Below are 24,580 nucleotides of genomic sequence, written 5' to 3' on the forward strand. Positions count from 1 at the left end.
TCACTAGAAGGTACAGAGTGTTGTGTTTAGATTGATCGTACCACTTGTTAGACATATCATGCATACAGCTGCCAATATCTGAAGGACAAGCGTCTTTAATATTGCAGAACAGTTTGGTTTTACATTCATTCGAACAGAAGAGCTGATGCATGCTGTGAGAGCTGATCCTTTGATGTGATTCTTCTAAGCTGATCTATACGGTATGGGGTCCCCCCTGTTAGCCTAAGAGACCTTCTAATAGTCTAATAATAATGTATTAGATTATAGTGAAAGGAGTGTGGCCGTATACCACTGTCATTAATAGTATGATTGCTCCTTTCATTATATATGGTATTGTAATAATGCTTATGGTTCTGATCTGTACTGTTAGTCTGCTAGTGTTAGCCAAAGTACTGCATCTTAGGACGCGAGGTTTATAAAATAAACTCTTTAAACTTAACCGTGTCTGTATTATTATGTTGTGGACTACCAAATAAGTACGAACAGGTATTTCGGATTCCCACCACTCCTGAGAAATATCTAAGTCGCTTGTTCTGGTTTGTCTATACATTGGGACCACCTAGCTAGAGCTAGGTTAACGAATGAGATACTAAGCTAGTCGGATAAGGGGTTCTGGGTTCTGAGGGGAGTTTTCTGGTACACCACAATTCTCTGAGGTCCTGGTCTCCTGCGCATAGTTCTGTGCAAAAGCAGAATCCCTGCAACATGGCGCACCGAACGTTTGGTCTTAAGATCTGAGACGTTTTGGTCCACAACTACCCTCATTCTCGTTTCCGGAAAACTTGAGTGACGGTTTAACCTACCTAGGTTTAGACTAAAGGTTCTATCAAGCTTGAAAATTAAAAAGGTTATAATTTTTTGAGCCCAAGTGCTACTGTGAATATCGTTGTTACTCTTTAAGGAGTCCTTATGGCGGTTAATATTCCCGCTCATAGTAGGGTTCCTCTGTGCGCTCATTTGAGGGCGTATGGGGTACCTGATGACGGGATGTCCGTAGTCTTTGTGGTCAGTGCTGATACCACCTACCCATATGAGTTGTTTTACTCATGGGTGACCTTTGCGGAGGTGGATACAGACGATAATTTGTTCCACGAATATACAGCCTCGGCTGTACCTGCGGCTTATGCCCCATATCGGACTCTGGAAATTCCTCTTTCTGCCTGGCAGCATACAATTTGGTTTAATGGCGCCCTCCCCCATGAGGTCGTATCGGCGAGAATGGGCCCGTTGTCGATTGCAGGGGCTACATGGCTGGTACTGGCCGGATATACTCCACACCCACGCTACCTGACGGTGGGAGTGGGTGATTTACGAACACTACACACAGCCCTGATTACGGTCCATAGGGCTTTAGTGCAGTATGTGTCACGCACACTTCAGGTGGGAGCACCTGCGGTTGCTGGACACGGGGCGGATCACCATCACACGGCGGTGATTAGCCCTGTTATGGTTAACGCGGTTGTCGGCAAGCGCGCCCTCAGGAAGGATGAATTTCCTTACTGGCTTGCGGAAAAAGTTGGTCAATTAGAAGCCGTGTTTCCAAACACTACACCTGTGGATAAACACAGGATACTCACCATTACTTTGCCGAAAAACCTGGGCCCTGAACTTGTTGATTGTGACAATTGGGGCAAGGTCTTTGCTGCGACATATTCGAAGTGCTACGGCACTCCGTCTATGGCTGTACTACCCTCCGTCATCAAGAAAGTTCAAGAAAGTCATGGTGCGGAGGCAGCTATTGAGTTGGGATTACGGCTTGTCGACAGTTTTGATGTGATTTGTTCCATGGTAATGGGCAATCTCAAAGGAGATGCCATGCAGTTCCAAGTTGGTAATATGCTGGAGCTTGTGGCTGATGGCGATAAGCCTAGGGAGTTCGCAAAAATTATTGCGAAAGCCTATAGGATGGTTGGACGTAGTGCCTTAGGTGTGAAACCCACCATCAAAATTCCCGATGTAGTGCAACAAACTAAGGTGAGTTCGTCTACAAAAGACGAAAAGCCCAACTTTCCTAAACAAAGTTGGCGAGCCAAAAAACAAGAGAAGCAGCAACAGAAACAGGTTTCTCGTCCTGCCTCACCAGTTCAGTCGTATAGTGAACGCACTTATGATTTGCGCGATCGTACTCGTATTAAGTCACCTGATAGGTTTCAGGTTTGTGAACAACGCTCTCCTGGTTCTTCACAGGAAACATCGACTTCGCACTCTGGTGGTGGAGAGCGTGGAAGAGGACGGGGCACTCAAGGGCGAGACCAGCCCCGCCAGACTGACGGTAAAGGCAAGCAGGAAGACGCTGCCAGACCACGTCCACCGTTTCAGAAAAAGAAAGTTGCTGCTATCTCAGCGAGATATGCCTCAGATGGTCAGGACACAGCTTCGGAACCTGACATGGGCACGAACGCTGCTAGACAGCGCGGCGGAGGTTACAGTAGTGCGGGAAGCATTGCGTCCGTTTCTGGAGGCGACAGCAACTGACATTTATGTGACAGTTGAAACTGCTGATACTCGCGTAGCCCCCCCAGGAAAGATTATTTGAAATAGTCCTTAATATTGAGGGTGACATACAACGCGAAATTAAAGTGTTTTTTTGAGATAATCTTACCACCACATATGATATTCTTTTGACGGAGAAAGATTGGCCTCCGGCTTTCATTTTGGACGCCCCTAGGGGAGAGGAAGTTATACTTCCTTCCTTTGGGCACGCAGTGCCCACGGAGGAGTCTACTAGGTTGGCCGGGGAGTGGGCGCAGGTACTTGCGCCTGCGTTATATCGTAATCAGGTTGGTTGGGATAAATGTTCTCCCAATCACGAGATTCCATTGCGATCCGATCCCCAGCCTCAACCCCAATATCCCATGCGTCGCGAGGCGAGACCTCACGTCGCGTCCATCCTTGAACAATTGGAATATCAAGGAGTGATTGAGACATGTGTGTCACCCATGAATAATCCTTTATTCACTGTAACGAAGCCTGACGGGTCGTACCGCCTAGTTTTGGATTACCGGCATTTAAACTCACATTGCCGGACGTGTGCGGTACAAAATACTCATAGTTCGGCTCTCGTAGATAGTCTTGTGAGAAAACGTTTCAAAACTACGCTCGACTTATCCAATGGCTTTTATTGCCATAATCTGGCCCCTCTTAGTTATGAGTGGACAGCATTCACCTCGGGTGGCAAACAAAAATTGTTCAAGAGGCTCCCAATGGGCTATAAAAACAGGCCTGGAGTTTTTGCCGCTCGCGTGGTCTCTCTCTTGGAGATGGTAGACCCGGAAGCATACTCGTATGTCGATGACATCTATCTGACAGACGACGAGTTGCTTCCACACCTTGCTCGTGTGGATAACATAGTGACTATGTTTGCAGACTTCGGTTACAAGTTTAACTTTAAGAAGTCCCACATTGCTGAATTTACAGTGTTGTTCTTGGGGTACGAACTCAATAATGAAGGTCGAGGCTTGGCACCGCAGTTCCTTGAGAAATGCGCAAACCTTCGTATCCCTACGACACTGAAAAAATTACAATCCTTGCTGGGTTTTCTGAATTTCGGTCGATCCTACATTCCTGATTATGCCCAGCGTATCAAGACGCTTTATGCCTTGATACAACCAACTTATACCAGATCTTGCTGGCTGCCAGAGCACTCGTTGGCATTGTATACTTTGCAAACTGATCTTCTTACAGCTAAATATCCAAAAACTCGTGACAACCACACCAACCTGGTCATTAGAATTGTTCCAGGCGCGGAAGGTTTCACGTACTTAACGTTCAATGAGGGTGACACAGTCCCCATTGCTTACAAATCTCATCTGTACACTTCGGCTGAACTGCGGTTTTCCACTGTTGAAAAAGTCTTGACAGCAGTTCAGATGGCGATCCTGAAAGAACGAGCGCTATCACAGGGAAAACGCATGCTGGTGGTAACACCGTTTCCTGCTCTCGAAGCAGTCACAAAAGCTAGTGTACCAAATTCCAAGGCTTTGCATCCAAGGTGGATACAATGGGCGACCTCCTTAGCTTCGCCTGACGTCGAATACATCTTTGACGCGGCGTTGCAGACTAAAGAGAGTTTGGAGTATGAATTCGTTCATCCAGCTCCACAGTCATTGCGCCCCATCGAGGAATACCATTGTGTCATATACACTGACGGGTCGGCGCAACCCGCAACTGGATCAAGGCACGCTTATTCAGCAGCTTGCGCAATTGTAGTCGGTACTTTCGTGAATGGAGAGTTCAAATCTGATGCAGTGCATACGCAGTCATTGGGTGATTGTACCGCGCAACTGGCGGAGCTTCGTGCTCTGGTGCTTGCACTTGAGTTTGCTGATCAGAGTCACTACTCTTATAGTGAGTGACTCTTACTATTGTGTTCAATCTTACAACGACAATTTGCTTTTTTGGATTATGAATGGATTTCGTGATTCCAAAGGTAGCACAGTGAAGCATAAAACGCTTTGGGCTCGAGTGTCAGAACTCAAAGGGAGTCTGCCACTTGTGGATGTAATTCACACTCTTGGTCACCAACTGTGAGAAGTTGGCCTGATGTATGATGTCACTAGTTCTAGTGTACACCTTATATCAGTCCAAACAACCCTTATGGTAATTGGTTGTAAAGTCAACCTTATAGAGCAGCTATCCTAGTGGTAGCATGGACAAGAGCAGTCTTAGGCTAAACTCTGAATGGCATGTGAAGCCAGCTGTGATACCATATATAATCCCTTGAATACCAAATTAAAGGACACCACAACAGATATATATATAAAATAAAGTGTATTTATTCTAGTCAAACCCTCAGCACTCTTTATGAGATTAGAGGTAAGTACAACACAGTCTTATTTAAGCATACATTAAGTCACACAGGTAAGTAATACAGTTAGGCCCTAGGGGCCACGCAAACCATATACTAAAGAAGTGGTATAAGGACCACTGTCACGGAAATAGGATAGGCCTAGGCCTAGGGAATCGCTGGGGCTACACTACACTAGCGTTAGTTAGGAAGTGGGAGGCCCACGGGATTCAGGTGCAGAGTGGAAACACTCACGCGTAATGCGTAAAAGTCGATAGAATTACTAGCAGTTAGAAATTAACAGTTTAAGGACACTTCTGAAGCAGCTAGAGAGTCGAGACTCGGAAACTAGACCCTAGGATAGTCCCTACCCTTGTGAGCACTGAAGTACCCAAGTTACCTAGCCCACAGGCTGCGGGTGCATAGGTGTGAACTTGCGTCGGGTTTCGTCGTGGACTTCTATGGATGCCTGAAGGAAAGTTGCTGACAGGCAGTCAGTGAAGAGTGTCCGGTGGATCCCAAGGCTGGGATCAAGAAGAGAGGAGACCTGCAAGCAGAAGGGACAGAGTCAAGGTCACTAGCCAGTGACCACGTGGAACCAGGAAGGAACCAGGCGATGTCGTGAAGATTGCAGGTGAAGGTGAAGCTTGTCGCTGCAGCCACGGGGACCAGGAAACGTCGAGGACGACCAGGACCAGGAGGCGAGCTGTCCCACGAAGGCTCTTGCTGTCGGCGGTGTCGAAGTTGAACTAGGACTCACCAAGCCTTGGCAAGCAGAACCCACGAAGAACGGAGGACTTGCTTCTGGTGCAGACCAGGAAGGTCTGGGGTGCTTTTCTTTTGCAAGGGAGCGGGAGCCAGTCTGGAGGAGCCAAACCAGCAGTGAAGATTTCTGGATGCGTCGTCACAAAGGCCACTAGCCAACGGGCAAGCAACCGGACAGACGCGGCAAGCAGGAAAATGCAGAAGGGCCCCACGCAGGACTCGTGGAGTGTGGGGGGGCTGATCTTCGGTGCAGATGGTGCTTGGGGTTGGGGCTTCTCAATCCCCGGTGCACAACTTCGAGGGTGCCTTAGAAGCTGCGCTGGAAGATACTAGCCAGTTTTCCCAGGTAGCCGGTCCCACGTCTCTCGTCGCCTCCACGGATCTCAGCTCGGCTGTGGATCAGGGTCGGAGAAGTCTGGAAGTCAAGGCTCTGGTCGGGGCTCTGCAGTCGGTCCCTCGTAGAACTTCAGCAAAGCAAAGGGTAGTCTCTTGATGGTGCCTGTTTGCACAGGGTAGCCACTCCTTGGCCACAAGGGAGATTCTTCAGTCTTCTTCTTTCGTCGAAGGTCCAGAGTTTCTGTTCAAGTTGCAGGTTCAGGATAATCTAATCTCCTGGGGCCCAGCTACCACTCTTATACTAATCTGGGGGGGCTGGGTTACCTGCTAGGTCATGCCTTATGGGTGGGACCTGGGAGGGGGGTGGTTACACCCCCTTCCCTTTGTCCAGTTTCGCGCCAGGACTGGGGCTGGAGTGCCCCAGCACCGGTTTGAACTGGACTATGCACGGGACACCTTGTGTGCCCCAGGCATGTCTCATTCTTTTCATCCCTCCCTGCCCCAATACACTAAGGCCTGTCAGGGGTGGTGCTCGCACCTCCCAAGGCAGGAAGCCTATTGTCCAAGCCTCCCTTGCCGGGATCACTCCCAGCAGCAGGAGGTCAGACTCGTGTCTGTGGCAGCAGCATCCATTTTGTGATGCTGGGGCTCTGGTTAACTTTAACCGGGTAAGTAGGTTACAACATGTCTTCTCCTTCTAGAAGGGAGGGATAATATCCTCATCCCCAGAAATGGGATGGGGGTATTATTCCACAGTGTTAGACACCTTACACAACATGTTTCGATAAAGCCAAACCATAGTTACCATAACCGTTTAAGATTATAAGGCACTTTAAGAGTATATGGTAGGCTATATCATAGAACAGCTATAAGGACATGGTTCCGAAAGCTGCAGACAGGCTCAGCTCATGCTAGAGCACCATCTCACATGTTACCAAGCACTCTGCCTCCAGGATTGTTAAGGCCTGCCATAGGAGTGGCTGATAGGTACACATGTGTCTATATGTAAGTTAGGTATAGGGATACTACCCCTAAGCAAGGAGTGAGTACACAACCTTGCCCCAGCTGAGTGATCAGCCAGTTGTGTCATAATGGAAGGCCAGGCCAGGGGTGGCATAATACATGCTACAGCCCCTGGTAGGCCTAGGGTACACCTATGCCCTGGGTACCTAAGGTACACTGTACACGGGCCAATAAGGTGATCCTATCCAAATGGGTTATGCACCTAAAGTACATAGTATCAATTTAGAGAGAGAGCAGCAGGGCTGTGGGTCTGATCAGCAGGCCCACAGCCACATCTAAGTCGAAAACCAGTAAAGCAAAAGCAAAAAGTGGGGGTGAACATAGAAAGCAGACCCTACTCTCCTACACCAACGAGTTGGTGTCCATGCTGTCGGTAACAGTTTGGCTGACGAGGCAGCTAAAACAGCAGTGGCGACATATTTAGTAGCAGCAGTTACAAGATCACAATCTAAGATAGATGCTGACATCTTAGCAGCTATTGCTGCATCTGAGACAGGGACAAACTTCCCTAGAGGTTTCCCTTCTCGATACCATTATCACTTAAGTCCTGATACCGTCCCATTAGTGAGGATTAACGATGTTGGTGATAGATTGATTCCCAATGCGGACTGCAGACCAAATTTGATAACAGCTGCCACGAAGGTGTTGCGTCTGTGCATGCTGGAGTGTCAGCAACTGTGTCTCTTTTGCCGCAACGTTACTGGTGGTACGGTTTGTATAAACAAGCGCGGGCTTATGTCCTTAATTGTGACATTTGCCAGCAGATCAAACCCTCTTCTGTTGCGCGTCCACCTTCAACGCAGCTGCATATATCTAATCAACCTCTAGCGTGTGTTTATTTAGATCACTGCGGTCCTTTTACCTCTGATACTGCGTACAAGTACATCTTGGTTGCAGTGGATTCGTGCACACGTTTTCTGTGGGTGGGGCCACAAAGGAGTGCTGATGCCAGGACTGTCATCAAAGCATTGCGTGTCTTTATAGGGAGTTTTGCGTGTGGTACCCTTCACTCTGATCAGGGCCCGGCGTTCGCCTCTAAGGCTTACAAAGAGGCTATGAGAAGTTTGGGGGTCCAAGTCAAAATTTCGTCTCCATACCGGCCTGAGGGCAATAGCGTTGTGGAACGGATGAACCGTGACCTAAAGCAATCGTTGACAGCCAAGGTGTTAGGTACAGGCCGGAACTGGCTTGCCCACTTGTATGACGTCCAACGTGCACTTAATAATCTCCCTAGAAGGTCTCTGGGTGGGCGGACCCCGTACATGATGCTCTTTGGAGTGAGAATGTTTGTTCCGGACCTTGATGGTCTAGACATGGCGCCTTTTGACCTCGATGACCACTGTGCTGTATTACAGAATCTACAAGAAGCAAGAGACACTCTAGCAAAGGAACACGTGCCCTCTACATCTGAAGAAGCGCTCCTGATTCCGGTGGTAGGCTGGCTGCCTCGAGTTGGTGATCTGGTCCGTGAGAAGGTGGAGAACAAGAAGGAGTTTGGCCCCTCTTATCGTGCACCAGTCCCGGTGCTTGGAGTATTGGGTACACGTACAGTTGTTTTACCACCACTTCCTGGTCGCAAGGAAAACAGGTACATTTCAATTGAGAATGTCAAGCTACACAGGGTGGCCGATTCTCCATAGTATGACACCTTCGGTTTCCTGCCCATCAATGCTGAGAAACTCTGTTGTGTTGCCACCCTCTATCATCATGCCTGAAGTTTCCATTGAAATGAATACAGTTTCAGACCTGCCTGTGCCTCCTTCTGCTGGTGGTTTGCCTGGTGATCCGGAGTATGCTTATCCTACAGAAGTCGCTTTGCCCCTATTAAATACAACAACACTTACCCAGTCACATTCTTCCTTTGAAACTGAATCATTGACTTCCACTGTCCCGTCCAAAATCTCTATATTTTTTGCCTGGTTCAAGAGACATTTTTTGGTTGCACCTTGGACTTGCATCTGGTTGGTGCTAATTTGTATTTTTTTATTCATGACAATTGGCTTTGTGGTAGTGTTTTTTAGACTTATCAACGGACACTACCTGAATGAGCGGTCTACAATTCAATTAATTGATGGAACTTTGGCCCCCCATTCCTCATCACACATCATGAAAAGAGACCAGACGTTTGTGTACATCACCGCCTGGCCTGTACGTGATGGGATTGCTTGGGATGCGGTGAACTTTCAAATTCATGGTCCCACCGAAGTTATTAATGTGCCAACTGTTTTTCGTGTTTCTATGGGTGATGTAGTTAAACAAAACATCCGCTCAGATGATTGGGATGTACAAGCAATAGAAGCACTGTTTTCTGATTTAAAATATTATGCTGCATTTGATGCAGAAGATCTGTATTTAAATACTGCGAACTATGATGAGCAATTTTGTTTTCAACATTATGGCACACATTTCCTACACAGAGCAAATACTTTTCGCAATTTTGTTAATTTCACTCAATGGGAACATTGTCCTGTCCCTATGCCCGGCAGCTCTGCCACTTTATTGAAAAAATTCACATACTTTTCGGATTTTAGTGTGTCAAACCCTGAGTCTATTTATTTTAAGGTGGAGGTAGAACCCACATCTAAGGTCAGACTGACACATACAAAATTATTATATTCCAAATCCTTTATGGATGAATTGGCAATTGGAGGTTATGACGTATGGAAAGCTACTATCGATCTTAAATCGGTTTGGGGAACTAAACCGTGGCAGGTACAAGGAACTGAAGCTTTGCATCGTGCCTGTCTTATCCCAAACCATATTTTATTTTTAAATTCGTCTATTTTTCAGACCACCTGTTTTGGATTGGCAATATCTAAAAAATTAATTTCCCCCTCGATCCCTGATCTGGGTGCTTATCCTGGTTGGGAAAATCACTCAGATCTGTCCCTTACTATGTTGCAGTCGCTTGTTTCCAATGGCACCTTCAATATTTCGACATTGAATCCTGAGGGTTGGTTGGTATGGCAAACAAGCTCAGATTCCTGTCAACGTAGGTTTCTGGATTTAGCTCCAGGATACACACAACTTAGGGTTGATCCTCGTTTTACATCTTCACACACAGTGACTACCTACTCTGTAGGTAAATTATGTCAGTCATGGCTGCAACATTCCACGTTGACTTCAGTTAAGCTTCATTTATCACGCTTAAATGACAAAATAGATTTAAATGATTTTATTAAGGGTCCTGCAAATGGGAGGTCTAAACGATGGGCTTATGCTATTTACAATGAAATCTGGAAATTGTCGCAAATTGAAGCTGCTTCTAGATTACGTGCTATTGACCAGGACAATATGGAAAAAGTATTGGCTGTGATAGATAATAGTATTAATACGTTGTCTTCTAGAATATATACATTAGATAATATTGTTTCTTCTGTCGTAGACATTGTGCAAGATGATGTATCTGTGTTGTATCATGGTCAAAATCAGTTGCGTTCAATTATGCAGTTTGCATGGACATTGCAAACGTTAAAGGCAGGGAAAGTCCCTTGGGATTACATGAATATTTAATCATTGTTCCTTCCGTTTAATTTAACTGAAAAACAGCAGTTAATGTCCATGAAAGATGCAATTTATGCATTGCTGCACATTGAAAAATTAGAACCTTTACCTTTTTCTGTAGCTGAGTTAAATTCAGCCGTGTGGTTAATTCACGGATTAGTCACTTTACCGTTCAGTTTGTTCAAGTTTAGTTCGTGCATGAAACATTATGCCATCGGCAGATATGAACAACTTGGTGATGCGTTTCTGCATGAGGTTTGGTCACTCCCGTTCACTTACAGATGCGTGAGGGATGGCAAGGAAGTTTACTTAAAAGGTGAAGAATGCAATTCCGCTCCTGATCACTCTGTGGTTTGTAGACATATACAATTACATGGTGCTTGCAATATACACGCTCCTAATTTAGCTTGTCCTAAAAGGGATTCCAATGCCAGTTATAACGTCTTCTTTTAAGCTGCTTGCCAACGGTAGTTATTTGCTTTTAAATAGTGAAGCTTGCTGTGGGATGCTAGTGGGTATTCCTTACATAGTGACTGTTTCACAAAAAGTAGTTTGCTGTAATAACGTCCTTTTCCCACCCCCGCAAGGCTGACTCGATATATCCATCTGGCCAGCGATTCCAACCTTGAACGCAGAGTTCAATAGGATGAGCAGAATAAGGGCTCTTTTGTCTAAAAAAGAGGTTGCGTTGACTTCGTCCCGTGAAACATTTCTTCTTAATGTTGCGAACACACGCACTGAGGTACAAGCTCTTTTAAATACCAACCTCCCCCTCCATTTTGGAACCTTGATTCAAACTATCTTTAATGCTTCGTCTACGACTGGCCTTGTTCATTTTTTTAAAATTGTGGGCTCGGGCCTCGTGACATCTTTCCAGACGGTTTTTGGTGTGATCCCCGCATTTTTACATTCTATTTTTTTGAGTGTCTTCGGAGGGTTTCCCTTGCTCCTCGCTTTGGTGGCTGGGATCCTCTTGTTGATTTGCGCAATTCGATATGGCTGCACACCGGGAGTTGCAAGACAGAATGCTGCGCTTGCTCCATCTTCGTAGCCGGATGCTGGATTTCTACGGCACCTTACCACTGGCGGTATTAAGCGTCAAGTATGGATTGTCTTTCCGGATTCCCTTTTTTACGTGTGTGCAACCTGTCTTTCATTGCCTAGATTGTCCCTTCCAATGGGCTCTGGACTTGTGCCTGTCAAACTTGGTGTCACCTGACCCGGATTTTGATGAACTAATGTGTCCCTTAGTGGCTCATGAATTTGATTGTTCTGGTGTCGGGTTTATGGCTTTGGGTGCTGCACACGGAGTCCTTGGAAACTGGGATATCGGAGAGGCAGCTATTGATTTCCTTGAAAGGAGCTATGTTGAGGTGACTGACAGTTGTCCTATCATGGTGCTGGATGCTCCGATACTTGATGAACATGTATGTTCCTTTCCCTTGCTCAATTGGATGGCAGATACTTTTGCGGAACGCTCCAATGATTTCCTCTTGGAAGCAGTTGCAACTTATGGTGCATATACCTTCATGGATTGACTGATTGACATTGTCACTCCGGCGTGCATCCGGGAGTGTTCATTTTCTATGAAAGTTTTGCTTATTTTTTTAATATATCATTTTTTTGAACATTTTTTTTTTATTATTCTCGGACTTTACACTTACCTTATATGGACTTATAGTTCATGCCCTTGGTTCCGTTCTAAATCACTTGAACTCTGCGTTCTTGATAAGTGTGTCCCTATTGGTTAGTGCTCCGATCATGGGGGGGTGTGAGATGGATTAAGCCACGCCCTATTTACAACACTAAGTTAGCATAAACGAGATCATTTTTAGCAAGCAAGCTTGTCGTTTCTGCTGCGCTGCACACAACACTGTTATGTGTTATTCATTTTAGAAATGCTGACTCGACTTTTCCTTACAGGATAACAAACTATTGTTTCACATTCTTAACCGTGAAATGTGCCCTTGGTCTGTACATCATGCAAAGAACGCGTCTGGGTCACTAGAAGTTAGAGTGTTGTGTTTAGATTGATCGTACCACTTGTTAGACATATCATGCATACAGCTGCCAATATCTGAAGGACAAGCGTCTTTAATATTGCAGAACAGTTTGGTTTTACATTCATTCAAACAGAAGAGCTGATGCATGCTGTGAGAGCTGATCCTTTGATGTGATTCTTCTAAGCTGATCTATACGGTATGGGGTCCCCCCTGTTAGCCTAAGAGACCTTCTAATAGTCTAATAATAATGTATTAGATTATAGTGAAAGGAGTGTGGCCGTCTACCACTGTCATTAATAGTATGATTGCTCCTTTCATTATATATGGTATTGTAATAATGCTTATGGTTCTGATCTGTACTGTTAGTCTGCTAGTGTTAGCCAAAGTACTGCATCTTAGGACGCAAGGTTTATAAAATAAACTCTTTAAACTTTACCGTGTCTGTATTATTATGTTGTGGACTAACAAGTATGAACAGGTATTTCGGATTCCCACCACTCCTGAGAAATATCTAAGTCGCTTGTTCTGGTTTGTCTATACATTGGGACCACCTAGCTAGATCTAGGTTAACGAATGAGATACTAAGCAAGTCGGATAAGGGGTTCTGGGTTCTGAGGGGAGTTTTCTGGTACACCACAATTCTCTGAGGTCCTGGTCTCCTGCGCATAGTTCTGTGCAAAAGCAGAATCCCTGCAACAAGAGAAGGTACAGAACAGTCTGTTTCTCTACTGACAGGCATGCCCTTTGCCTGCTTTCCTGTGAGCTTTCTACTTCATTACACAATTATCGACATTCCTTTGACTCCTCAGACTTTGAAGAATGTTTCCCAAGACTGGGTCCAAGTTGTGGTATTTGTCCCCAATTGGCCGAGAAGGATGTGCTTCACTGAACTCTGCTCCTCTCCCTGTGTCCTTCGCTCCGTTATCCTCTCTGGGTGGAACTTCTCTTCTAGTCAGAGGGTCAGGTACTACATCCTAACCTTGGAAAGCCTTCAACTTCATGCCTTGAGATTTAGTGGAGGCGCTTAATATCCTTCCAACTTCTGCGTAGGTGGTCGATGGAATCCTCACAGATTGACAGACTTTTATAAGACGTTCTGCTCTGCAAGGTGGCATAGGTTTATCACTTGGCTTGCAGAACACAATGTGGACCCCCTGAAGGCTCTCTTCTGAAATCCTCTAGTTTCCTCACTTACTAGACTCCCTTGTTGGTCAGAGTGGACTATTAAGGGGTATGTATGGTGGCCTTGCCAGAATTCCTATATTGCCTGGACCACCTGTCCTTGTTCAAGTCCACCACCTTTGATGCAATTTTTGAAGTTTCTCACAGATTTGGTTCCTCCCCCTCTATTTGTTAAGAGACAGTGGCATTTGATCCTAATGTTGACTTCTCTATGTGTGCTCTGTTTGAGCCCTTGCATAGCTGTCGGGTAAGATTGCTAATTTTATTTTGTAATTCTTATTAATTAGTCTGTGAGTTGCAAACATGTAGTTCGTTCACCATACATACTTCTTCGCACAGAAGTTAGTCCTATGAGCAAAAGCAGCTTTGCTACAGAACGTGGTGACACCTTTCCATATGGTGCAATCTATTACCTTTATTACTTTTTATCCTCCAGCCTGTCCCCCAAGGTGGGGATGCTACAATGAGTGGACCCCAGAAGTGTGGCCATTTTTTATATAAACAGCAATAGGGAGATCGGGTCTGACTGCCAGCTCTTTGTCTGGTATGCAGGTAGGGCACTGCTTTATCCCAGTCGATAATTTAATGCAACAAGTTATGATCTGCCCTTCCTAAGACGGAACCACAAGAAGTAATCCGCCTCAGTTCCATCAGGATCATATCTTCTACACCAGCTGTTCCTAGAGGGGTTTCTGTGACTGAGATCAGTCAGGCGGTGATGTGAGCGTTCCATCAAAAATGTGCCTAACATTGGATTCTGATGGTCCTTTCACCACGTCCATGCTCCAAAATCTTCTTTTTTGACTATTTGTTCAGACTCTCCACTTAGGAAGTTACTACTCTGGAATCTATTCACAGTTGTGGAGGCTGAAGTATCCTAAGAAAGTTACTTACCTACAGTAACAACCTTTCTAGTGGATACTATAGCCACCTACACATTCCTCACCAATCTATCCCACCTCTGTGTTCTGAAGGATGGTCTTAGGCCAGAATAAAAGTTTCCCATTAGAGCACTGCACTGTGTTGTCCTATTGATATGGTTCCTAGTTTGTGCCTCTCCGTGCATAGACTAAAATGGACAGGGAACTGATGTTGATTTGCAGTAGTTGGTGCTTTATGACTTTGCGGACATCACAAGGTTGTCGCTTCTGGCAACTAGATGAGTCATGCAACCCCCTACCAGTGTGGGAAAGCTACAGGATATGTCTCCGGATCCAGTCTGGCACCTGAGCATGTTCAACAGGCAAGGAATCTGCAGGTATATAACGTATCCACCAGGAAGGTAGTTTTCAAAGGTGAGTAACTTTTATATTGATGCTTATAAATTTGTGCAATACTGATTCTGTAAGTTATCTCTTCTAATGCAACTTGTTGATTTGCATGTAAAAACATACCTCTATTATTTATCCCAATTTTAATCTAGATTGAAGGACAAGGACATGGAGCAGTGTTTGACTGTAAATTTTCACTTGATGGTCAGCATTTTGCCTGTACAGATTCTCATGGGCATCTGTTAATATTTGGTTTTGGAAGCAGTGTTCCTTATGATAAGGTTGGTCAAATAATTTCAGATTCTCTTAAAGTAACTAAAAATGTACCAAAACTTTACATGCCTGTGCTTGTTTAGAAAATGTAATAGGTTTTTGGAGTGGGATGTCTGATAAATACCAAGGTTTTGAATTCCTTAATGTTTTTGTATTTTGTTTAGGCCGTAATAGTATTCAAGCGTTCACACAATCGCTGGCACCCTCACTGGATTGAGATACTTTTTTGTCACTTTTCTTAAACTGCAGTTTTTGCTTTACAGACTGTCCTGTTTTCCAGGGGACCACAATGCACACCTACATTTTTTTTACCTGGTACACTTTTTAACCTGGTACACTTTTTACAGGGTTCATTTCACACTCATTGAGTCACTTTTTCAGATTGCACAAAGAAGGGAGACTATTTGAGACAGAGGTGATCAAAAGCAATCTTAGGTTTTTTTCTCGTCGGTTACCCCTAATTTATTTTCTCAGCTGGATTAGATAGAGGTTTTATCAGCACATTCTTCAGTTTGTGAACAAACGAATGTAAAAGTACAAAAAATAAAATAAATCCCTCTGAATTATTTGGGTAAGCAGATATTTTTTTACATGTGGTAATTTTTGTTTCATCATTTTTCTAAGCAGTAGCCTTTATAATTGCAAAATAAACATCATTTTGTAGTACAACAAATAAAATAGAGCAGTGAGCCAATGGATTAGCATGTGTCATTCAGGACTACACAAAATGTAAAAGAAGTTTATTATACTATCTAGAAATAGAAACAATGACTTTTAGGACATTTTAATAGCATGTGGGTACTTCAGGAGAAAGGGATGGGGTCTCACCAGCAGGGATGTTCGGTGGTACCTGTTGCCTCGGACTACATCAGGCATCGCCACTCGAGGCCTCTGAGTCTAATGATAATGTTAGTCGCTCAGTGGTTGCCAGATGTTTTTAGGCCTGGACGCGGGACATTGGAGAGTAGCATATACTTAGCTGGTAGTATTGTAGTATATCATGTCTTTGAGGTAGTCATCTGTAACGAGAGATTTGCTACTACCCCACCAGAGAACTAGCCGACGCTTAGCTGAAAAAAGCGCGATGGCAGTGAAGTGTTGGGAGCAGAGCGGAAGTAGTTTGACTTATCCGAGAAGGAGCATGTGGGGATTCGGTTCGACAGTGACCTCCGTCATTGCAGAAATCAGAGCAAGAATCTGGAGCCAATAGGCGTGAATAGCACTGCATTTCCACCGGAGCTGTAGAAAGTCTGCATGGTCAGAACTGCATTTTGGGTACTTTAGTGAGCGTGTGGGATCAATTTGAGCTAAACTTTGTGATGTGTTGTACGCTTGGTTTAGGAACTTGTAGTGTAACATTTTATGCTGATGGTTTGGGTAAATTAAATTTTGTTTGCATACAATAACACCTTGTCTTGTCTGAAACAGGGTGCCCTGTGTCGCGTTTCCATTAAGCGCTGGTCCTCTGACTACGAGCAGGTCTGAGGGCCAAGCAAGACTGACATAGCCGGGAAGCCAATCTTGTCCCTTTGGTGGCTGTAATCACCAGTGTCAAAGGGGTGTTGGGTGGCGGGGGCAGTCCTACGTTTCAACCAGGAAGGAGCGTAATCAGTCATAAAGAGTATTATGCAGGCACTGGAGAATAAATCGGTCCATATGTGAAGAGACCTCCAGTGTGCGTCATGTGTAATAACATGCCAGTCTGTAAAGAGGTCCCCCAACTTGGGGAGGGTGAGCTTCTGTAGAGTGCGTTGCACTAGTCTTTCCTGTGTAAGTGGCAGCCAGGGGTTATTAGTGAGCGGTATAGCCAGAGAATACAATAAACCCGCACTTAGTCATCTGCAGAGCTTTGTCCTTGCCCAGCTAGTAGTGAACAGGGTTTGTATATCAGAGGGATCCCTTGGGAGGCCCAGCAGCAAGATAGATAGAAGTGGTGTTTGCATATCCTGGCCCCTTTCAGGTAGGACTAAATGAGCATCCATATGATGCCAGTAGCATGAGAAATGACATTGTGCTGCCAGGATATATAACTGCAGATCTATTACCCAAAACCCCGTGTCTCATAAGAAAGTGTCAAAACATCCCCGCAGATTCTGGGTTGATGGGCAGCTCTTATCTGGCAAATTTGTAGGCTTCACATAATGTTGAAAAAAATGCTGTTCAGGGGAATTGGTATATTCAAAAAGAGATTAAAAAAAAAAGCAAGAGAGGACCACCATTTTTATTATGGCATTGTGCCCAGTCATGGACAGTGGCAGTTTAAAAAAACAACCATTAAAAATGCAATAGGTCTCACCTTTCATTATATTAAAGCCATTTGCTTTGCTATACAATACCATTAGCAAAGCAAATGGCTTTAACTTAATCAAAGGCGAGACCTATTGCATTTTCAGTGCTTGTTTCTGTTGTGTACTCCACTTGATGGACAATTAAAGACAAAATAGTTTAACAGTCTATCACACACCCACACGAAAAAAAGCCCATTATGGGTTCTTTAAAAACCGACCTACAAATTTGCATAAAAATAAAGCCCCAATACAATCATTATGTAGGATGTAGACAAAGATCCTTTATAGAATTTTGCATGAGACTCCCAATAACGCATCTTTCACACGCATACGATCCATGTTTTGCTAAACGTCTTCAGTGACAGTTTTGCGCAACATGATGGTTCTGCGCAACCCCCTGCGCATCGAAAGGCTGCGAGCGATGCTGAATTCCTGAATGAATGAATGAGTGAGAAACAGGAGCACTGGTAGTCTATGACTTATCTGAATAACGTCTGTGAGCCTTTCATTTCCATAAGCAGACGCACAGGGCTGTCCTGCGAACCAGAGGGCACAGCTGCCCTGCCTGCAACTTTACACAACTGACGTCAGAAACAACGCACAGCAATATTTTTCTTAATCTCAGCGGCTTTGATTCTCTCCAAACATTAAGTGATTAATGGTAACACTTAGATATCAGTCATGCACAATTTATAAATGGCAGCTCGGCTTTAGTAATAATGAATTGGGAGCAATAGCGAGCCAATGAAAGCGTTCACCTTTTCTATTTCAATACATAAATGTTTCACTAAAGCTGAGCCCGCTCTAGCTGAAGAGGTAACGAGTTAACGTTTTGCACAAAGTTCTTCGTAATTAAATGAGTGTTTCGATGAATGGACGCTTGAAATCTGGAAAACCAGCGAGGGTTATTTATTCATAATCTGGTTCTCGAAACATCAACAATGTAATAAAGACCAGTCAAAGGGTGATGGTGACTGAGCCTGACGGAGCGCACGCAGCATACTCAAACAAAACTGACTGTAACCTCCATCACTACATTTATGACTCTACCTGTACTGGCAGAGATATCTGTCCTGGTAGAGTGTACAAGGAAGGGTGGAAGGTGGATGGCACGTGATGGGCCACCCACGTTAGTCTAGTGGCAGCTCACACACCAGCAGGCATCAAACTACAGCCACCTCGAACACCCACCACCACCTGCGGCAGCCAATCTTGATAACCGTATCCAACACTTGTCGACAGTCTGAGACGCTGCCACAAACAAACACGTGCGCACACACACACATACACCAGAGCAGTCTTCTAACCATTGTTCTGTGCATCACTCGACCAGTCCTTCCGGTGGCTGCCAGTCATCCCAGATACCGAAATGCAGATATATGAAGAGTGTGTGACTGCCCAGAACTGTCTATGAAGCCCCAGCCGGAAACCTCTCGACCTCCCCCACCTTCCGGCCTTCCTGATTCTTTCCCGCCCGGGTCCCAAGGGCAATAAATGCTGCCAGATACCATATGGCAGTCCACTGTAGAACAGTGATAGCCACCAGGGCTGCAGTGCTCACCTTAACTGCCCTCTGGTGGACAGCCACGTTAGCTTAGTGCCATCTGGTGGTTGTCCTGCCATTGAATGGAACACACTACGGGCCCTGCCTAGCTGCCAGCCATGCTGTACAATTGTTTTCCATAATTAATGGAAGGGGGCGAGCTTAGCTTGTCAAATAAAGCCAAACAGTGGTATTTGTTTTAGGTTGAGGCGCCACATAGAATAGTTACACACATTAATGTTTAGGATCCTGTAAATGACGGTGCTATAAGGTGAGGAGAACCACCCTACTCCTCAGAAAAAGAATAAGGGGAGAGAGAGAGGCCTGTATGAAGTTTATAGATGTGGTGCTTTACCAGGCTTGAGCAGGAGTGTTATCACTTCCTCTCTGAGTAGTAGAGAGGGCCCTGGTCTCCAGGGATTCCACATAGACCTCCAAGAGATGTGGAGCTAAGGCATGTTTATAAGCCTTGAACACTTCCTGTGAGACCATCAAGTCCTAGTACCTTTGACCCATCGAGTGCATCATTCACCTAAATGATTTCTTCACTTGTGATGGGCACTACCAGAAATGTTAGCTGTCTGACGGACAACCATACCATAGCAATCTCTGCAAGGTAGTCTGAGATCCTAGTAATGCCCTTCCCCGCTCTCGTGGCGTAGAGCCGTTAATCGTACCACAGGAACTTCTGTATTAGGCCGCTGTTTTCAATCACATCATTCCGTCGGCAGTAAGGAGCTCAGTGACATAGTTACTGCGCGGGTTGGGGCGTAATAGCTGTGTCAAGGTATGGCTCGGTCTCTTGCCCTCACTGTACCAATATGCATGTGTATAATTTTTACAGCATTCCTGGATACTATCCTCTCCCTACTGAATCTATCCTTTACCCAAGGGACTGTACCATCAGCCTTCAAAGAAGCAGTGATTGTCATGCTGCAAAAAAATACAAGGTGTTAACCCTCAGAAGCTGGATAACTATAGGCCTTTATCCCTTCTTCCCTTTCTGGCTAAATTATTAGAGAGACACGTAGCCAAACTTCTTAGCACCTTCATAGACTGAACCAATTTTTTAAACCCCCATCAGGGAAGCTTTTGACCATCCTACTCCACCGAATCTATTATACTATCCATCATGAATGATCTAAAAGGAAAGGCTGATGAGGACTGCACTCAGGCTTTGATCCTCTTGGACCTGTCTGCAGCTTTCGATACCGTCAACAATGAAATTCTGATTTACCGTATTGCTGCAGTGGGTCTTAGAGGTGCTGCCCTAAATTGGTTCAAATCCTTTTTACAGGACCGGAAGCAATCAGTATGGCTTTTGCCTCACAAATCTGCCGTCGTCAACATGCACTGTGGAGTACCGCAGGACTCCTCTTTGTCCCCGTTGTGAGAAGTTGGCCTGATATATGATGTCACTAATTCTAGTGTACACCTTGTATCAGTCCAAACAACCCTTATGGTGATTGGTTGTAAAGTCAACCTTATAGACCAGCTATCCTAGTGGTAGCATGGACAAGAGCAGTCTTAGGCTAAACTCTGTATGGCATGTGAAGCCAGCTGTTATACCATATGTAATCCCTTGAATACCAAATGAAAGGACACCACAACAGATATATATAAAAATAAATTTGTATTTATTCTAGTCAAATCCTCAGCACTCTTTGAGATTCGAGGTAAGTACAACACAGTCTTATTTAAGCATACATTAAGTCACACAGGTTGTGAGAAGTTGGCCTGATGTATGATGTCACTAGTTCTAGTGTACACCTTATATCAGTCCAGACAACCCTTATGGTGATTGGTTGTAAAGTCAACCTTATAGACCAGCTATCCTAGTGGTAGCATGGACAAGAGCAGTCTTAGGCTAAACTCTGAATAGCTGGTCTATAAGGATGACTTTACAACCAATCACCATAAGGGTTGTCTGGACTGATATAAGGTGTACACTAGAACTAGTGACATCATACATCAGGCCAACTTCTCACATTGGTGGCAGCGGTGCGCTGGAAGATACTCGCCACTTTTCCCAGGTAGCCGGTCCCCCATCTCTCGTCGCCTCCACGGATCTCAGCTCGGCTGTGGATTTGGATCAGGGTCGGAGAAGTCTGGAAGTCAAGGCTCTGGTCGGGCTCTGCAGTCGGTCCCTCGTAGAACTTCAGCAAAGCAAAGGGTAGTCTCTTGATGGTGCCTGTTTGCACAGGGTAGCCACTCCTTGGCCACAATGGAGATTCTTCAGTCTTCTTCTTTCGTCGAATGTCGAAGGTCCAGAGTTTCTGTTCAAGTTGCAGGTTCAGGATAATCTAATCTCCTGGGGCCCAGCTACCACTCTTATACTAATCTGGGGGGCTGGGTTGCCTTCTAGGTCACGCCTTATGGGTGGGACCTGGGAGGGGGGTGGTTACACCCCCTTCCCTTTGTCAAGTTTCGCGCCAGGACTGGGGCTGGTGTGCCAGCACCGGTTTGAACTGGACTATGCATGGGACACCTTGTGTGCCCCAGGCAGTGTCTCGTTTCATTCATCCCTCCCTGACCCAATACACTAAGGCCTGTCTGGGGTGGTGCTCGCACCTCCCAAGGCAGGAAACCTATTGTCCAAGCCTCCCTTGCCGGGATCACTCCCAGCAGCAGGAGGTCAGACTTGTGTCGTGGCAGCAGCATCCATTTTGTGATGCTGGGGCTCTGGTTAACTTTAACCGGGTAAGCAACTTACAACATGTCTTCTCCCTCTAGAAGGGAGGGATAATATCCTCATTGTAGGAAGGTGGATATCTGACTATGGTTACCCCCAACTTTTTGCCTAGTGTCTAGCTGGTTTTTCGACTTAGTTGGCCTGAGATCCTGCCATTCAGGGTCTCAGGCTGTCTGCTCTCTCTTTAAAATGAACTCCATGTACCCTAGGTACATAACCAATTGGTAAGGATCACCTTATTGGACCCTGTACAGTGTACCCTAGGTACCCAGGGCATAGGTGTACCCTAGGCCTCCCAGGGGCTGCAGCATGTATTATGCCACCCCTGGTCTGGCCTTCCAATCAGACACAACTGGCTGATCACTCAGCTGGGGCAAGGTCGTGTAATCACCCCTTGCTTAGATATAGTATGCCTATATCTACCCTTATATATAGACACATGTGTACCTATCAGTCACTCCTATGGCAGGCCTTAACAATCCTGGAGGCAGAGTGCTTGGTAACGTGTGAGATGGTGCTCTAGCATGAGCTGAGCCTGTCTGCAGCTTTCGGAACCATGTCCTTATAGCTGTTCTATGATATAGCCTACCATATACTCTTAAAGTGCCTTATAATCTTAAACGGTTATGGTAACTATGGTTTGGCTTTATCAAAACATGTCGTGTAAGGTGTCTAACACTTTGGAATAATACCCCCATACCATTTCTGGTGATGAGGATATTATTCCTCCCTTCTAGAGGGAGAGACATGTTAAAATCCTACTTTGCTGGTTAACTCTAACCAAAGCCTCAGCATCACAAAATGGATGCTGCTGCCACAGACACAAGTCTGACCTCCTGCTGCTGGGAGTGATCCCAGCCAGGGAGGCCTGGACAATAGGTTTCCTGCTTGGGGAGGTGCTAGCACCTCCCCAGACAGCCTTTAGTGTATTGGGGCAGGGTGGGCTGAAAGGAATGAGACATGCCTGGGGCACACAAGGTGTTCCTTGCATAGTCCAGTTCAAACCGGCGCTGGGGCACTCCAGCCCCAGCTCTGGCGCGAAACTGGACAAAGGGAAGTGGGTGTAACCACCCCCTCACAGGTCCCACCCATAAGGCGTGACCTAGCAGGTATCCCAGCCCCCCAGATTAGTATAAGAGTGGGAGTTGGGCCTCAAGACTTTAGACTATCCTGAACCTGCAAACTTGAACAGAAACTCTGGACCTTCGACATTCGACGAAAGAAGAAGACTGAAGAATCTCCCTTGTAGCCAAGGAGTGGCTACCCTGTGCAAACAGGCACCATCAAGAGACTACCCTTTGCTTTGCCCACGTTCTACGAGGAACCGACTGCAGAGCCCGACCAGAGACTTGACTTCCAGACTTCTCCGACTCTGATCCACATCCACAGCAAAGCTGAGATCCGTGGAGGCGACGAGCGACGTGGGACCGGCCACCTGGGAAAAGTGGCTAGTAACTTCAAGCGCAGCTTCTGAGGCACCCTCGAAGTTGTGCACCGGGGATTGAGAAGCCCCAACCCCAAGCATCATCTGCACCGAAGATCAGCCCCCCACACTCCACGAGTCTTGCGTGGGGCCCTTCTGCATTTTCCTGCTTGCCGCGTCTGTCCGGTTGCTTGCCCGCTGGCTAGTGGCCTTTGTGACGACGCACCCTGAAATCTTCTGCGCTGGTTTGGCTCCTCCAGACTGGCTCCCGCTTCTCTGCATAGAAGAAGCACCCCAGACCTTCCTGGTCTGCACCAGAAGCAAGTCCTCCGTTCTTCGTGGGTTCCGCTTGCCAAGGCTTGGTGAGTCCTAGTCCAACTTCGACGCCGCCGACAGCAAGAGCCTTCGTGGGACAGCTCGCCTCCTGGTCCTTGTCGTCCTCGACGCTTCCTGGTCCTCCTGGCTGCAGCGACAAGCTTCACCTTCACCTGCAATCTTCACGACATCGCCTGGTTCCTTCCTGGTTCCACGTGGTCACTGGCTAGTGACCTTGACTCTGTCCCTTCTGCTTGCAGGTCTCCTCTCTTCTCGATCCCAGCCTTGGGATCCACCGGACACTCTTCACTGACTGCCTGTCAGCATCTTTCTTCAGGCATCCATAGGACTCGACGACGAAAACCGACGCATCTTCACCCCTATGCACCCGCAGCCTGTGGGCTAGGTAACTTGGGTACTCCGGTGCTCATCAGGAAAGTGACTATCCTAGTGTCTAGTTTTCCAGTCTCGACTTCCTAGCTACTCCGGAAGTGTCCTAAATCTATCGTTTTCTAAACTGTACTATTGCTAGTGACTTTTACGCATTACGCGTGAGTGTTTCCATTCTGCACACGAATCCCGTGGGCCTCCCACTTCCTAACTAACGCTAGTGTAGTGTAGCTCCAGCGATTCCCTAGGCCTAGGCCTATTCTATTTCCGTGACAGTGGTCCTTATACCACTTACTTAGTATATGGTTTGCGTGGCCCCTAGGGCCTAACTGTATTACTTACCTGTGTGACTTAATGTATGCTTAAATAAGACTGTGTTGTACTTACCTCTAATCTCATAAAGAGTGCTGAGGGTTTGACTAGAATAAATACACTTTGTTTTATATATATATCTGTTGTGGTGTCCTTTCATTTGGTATTCAAGGGATTATATATGGTATCACAGCTGGCTTCACATGCCATTCAGAGTTTAGCCTAAGACTGCTCTTGTCCATGCTACCACTAGGATAGCTGGTCTATAAGGTTGACTTTACAACCAATCACCATAAGGGTATTTAGACTGATATAAGGTGTACACTAGAACTAGTGACATCATACATCAGGCCAACTTCTCACACTCATCCCCAGAAATGGGATGGGGGTATTATTCCAAAGTGTTAGACACCTTACACGACATGTTTTGATAAAGCCAAACCTTAGTTACCATAACCGTTTAAGGTTATAAGG

At 45.8% G+C, this 24,580-nt stretch overlaps 1 protein-coding gene across 3 annotated transcripts in view; it reads left to right on the forward strand.

Moving 5' to 3' along the window:
- BRWD1 (bromodomain and WD repeat domain containing 1) overlaps positions 1-24,580 on the forward strand; it is a 2,304,433-nt gene that overhangs the window by 854,665 nt on the left and 1,425,188 nt on the right. For all 3 annotated transcript variants that reach the window (XM_085621250.1, XM_085621251.1, XM_085621252.1), the window contains exon 16: positions 15,023-15,151. In XM_085621250.1, the coding sequence (XP_085477376.1) occupies positions 15,023-15,151 (129 nt within the window). The remainder of the gene's footprint in view (positions 1-15,022; positions 15,152-24,580) is intronic.

This window comes from Triturus cristatus, chromosome 8 (assembly GCF_964204655.1).
Source record: "Triturus cristatus chromosome 8, aTriCri1.1, whole genome shotgun sequence".
Lineage (NCBI taxonomy): Eukaryota > Metazoa > Chordata > Amphibia > Caudata > Salamandridae > Triturus > Triturus cristatus.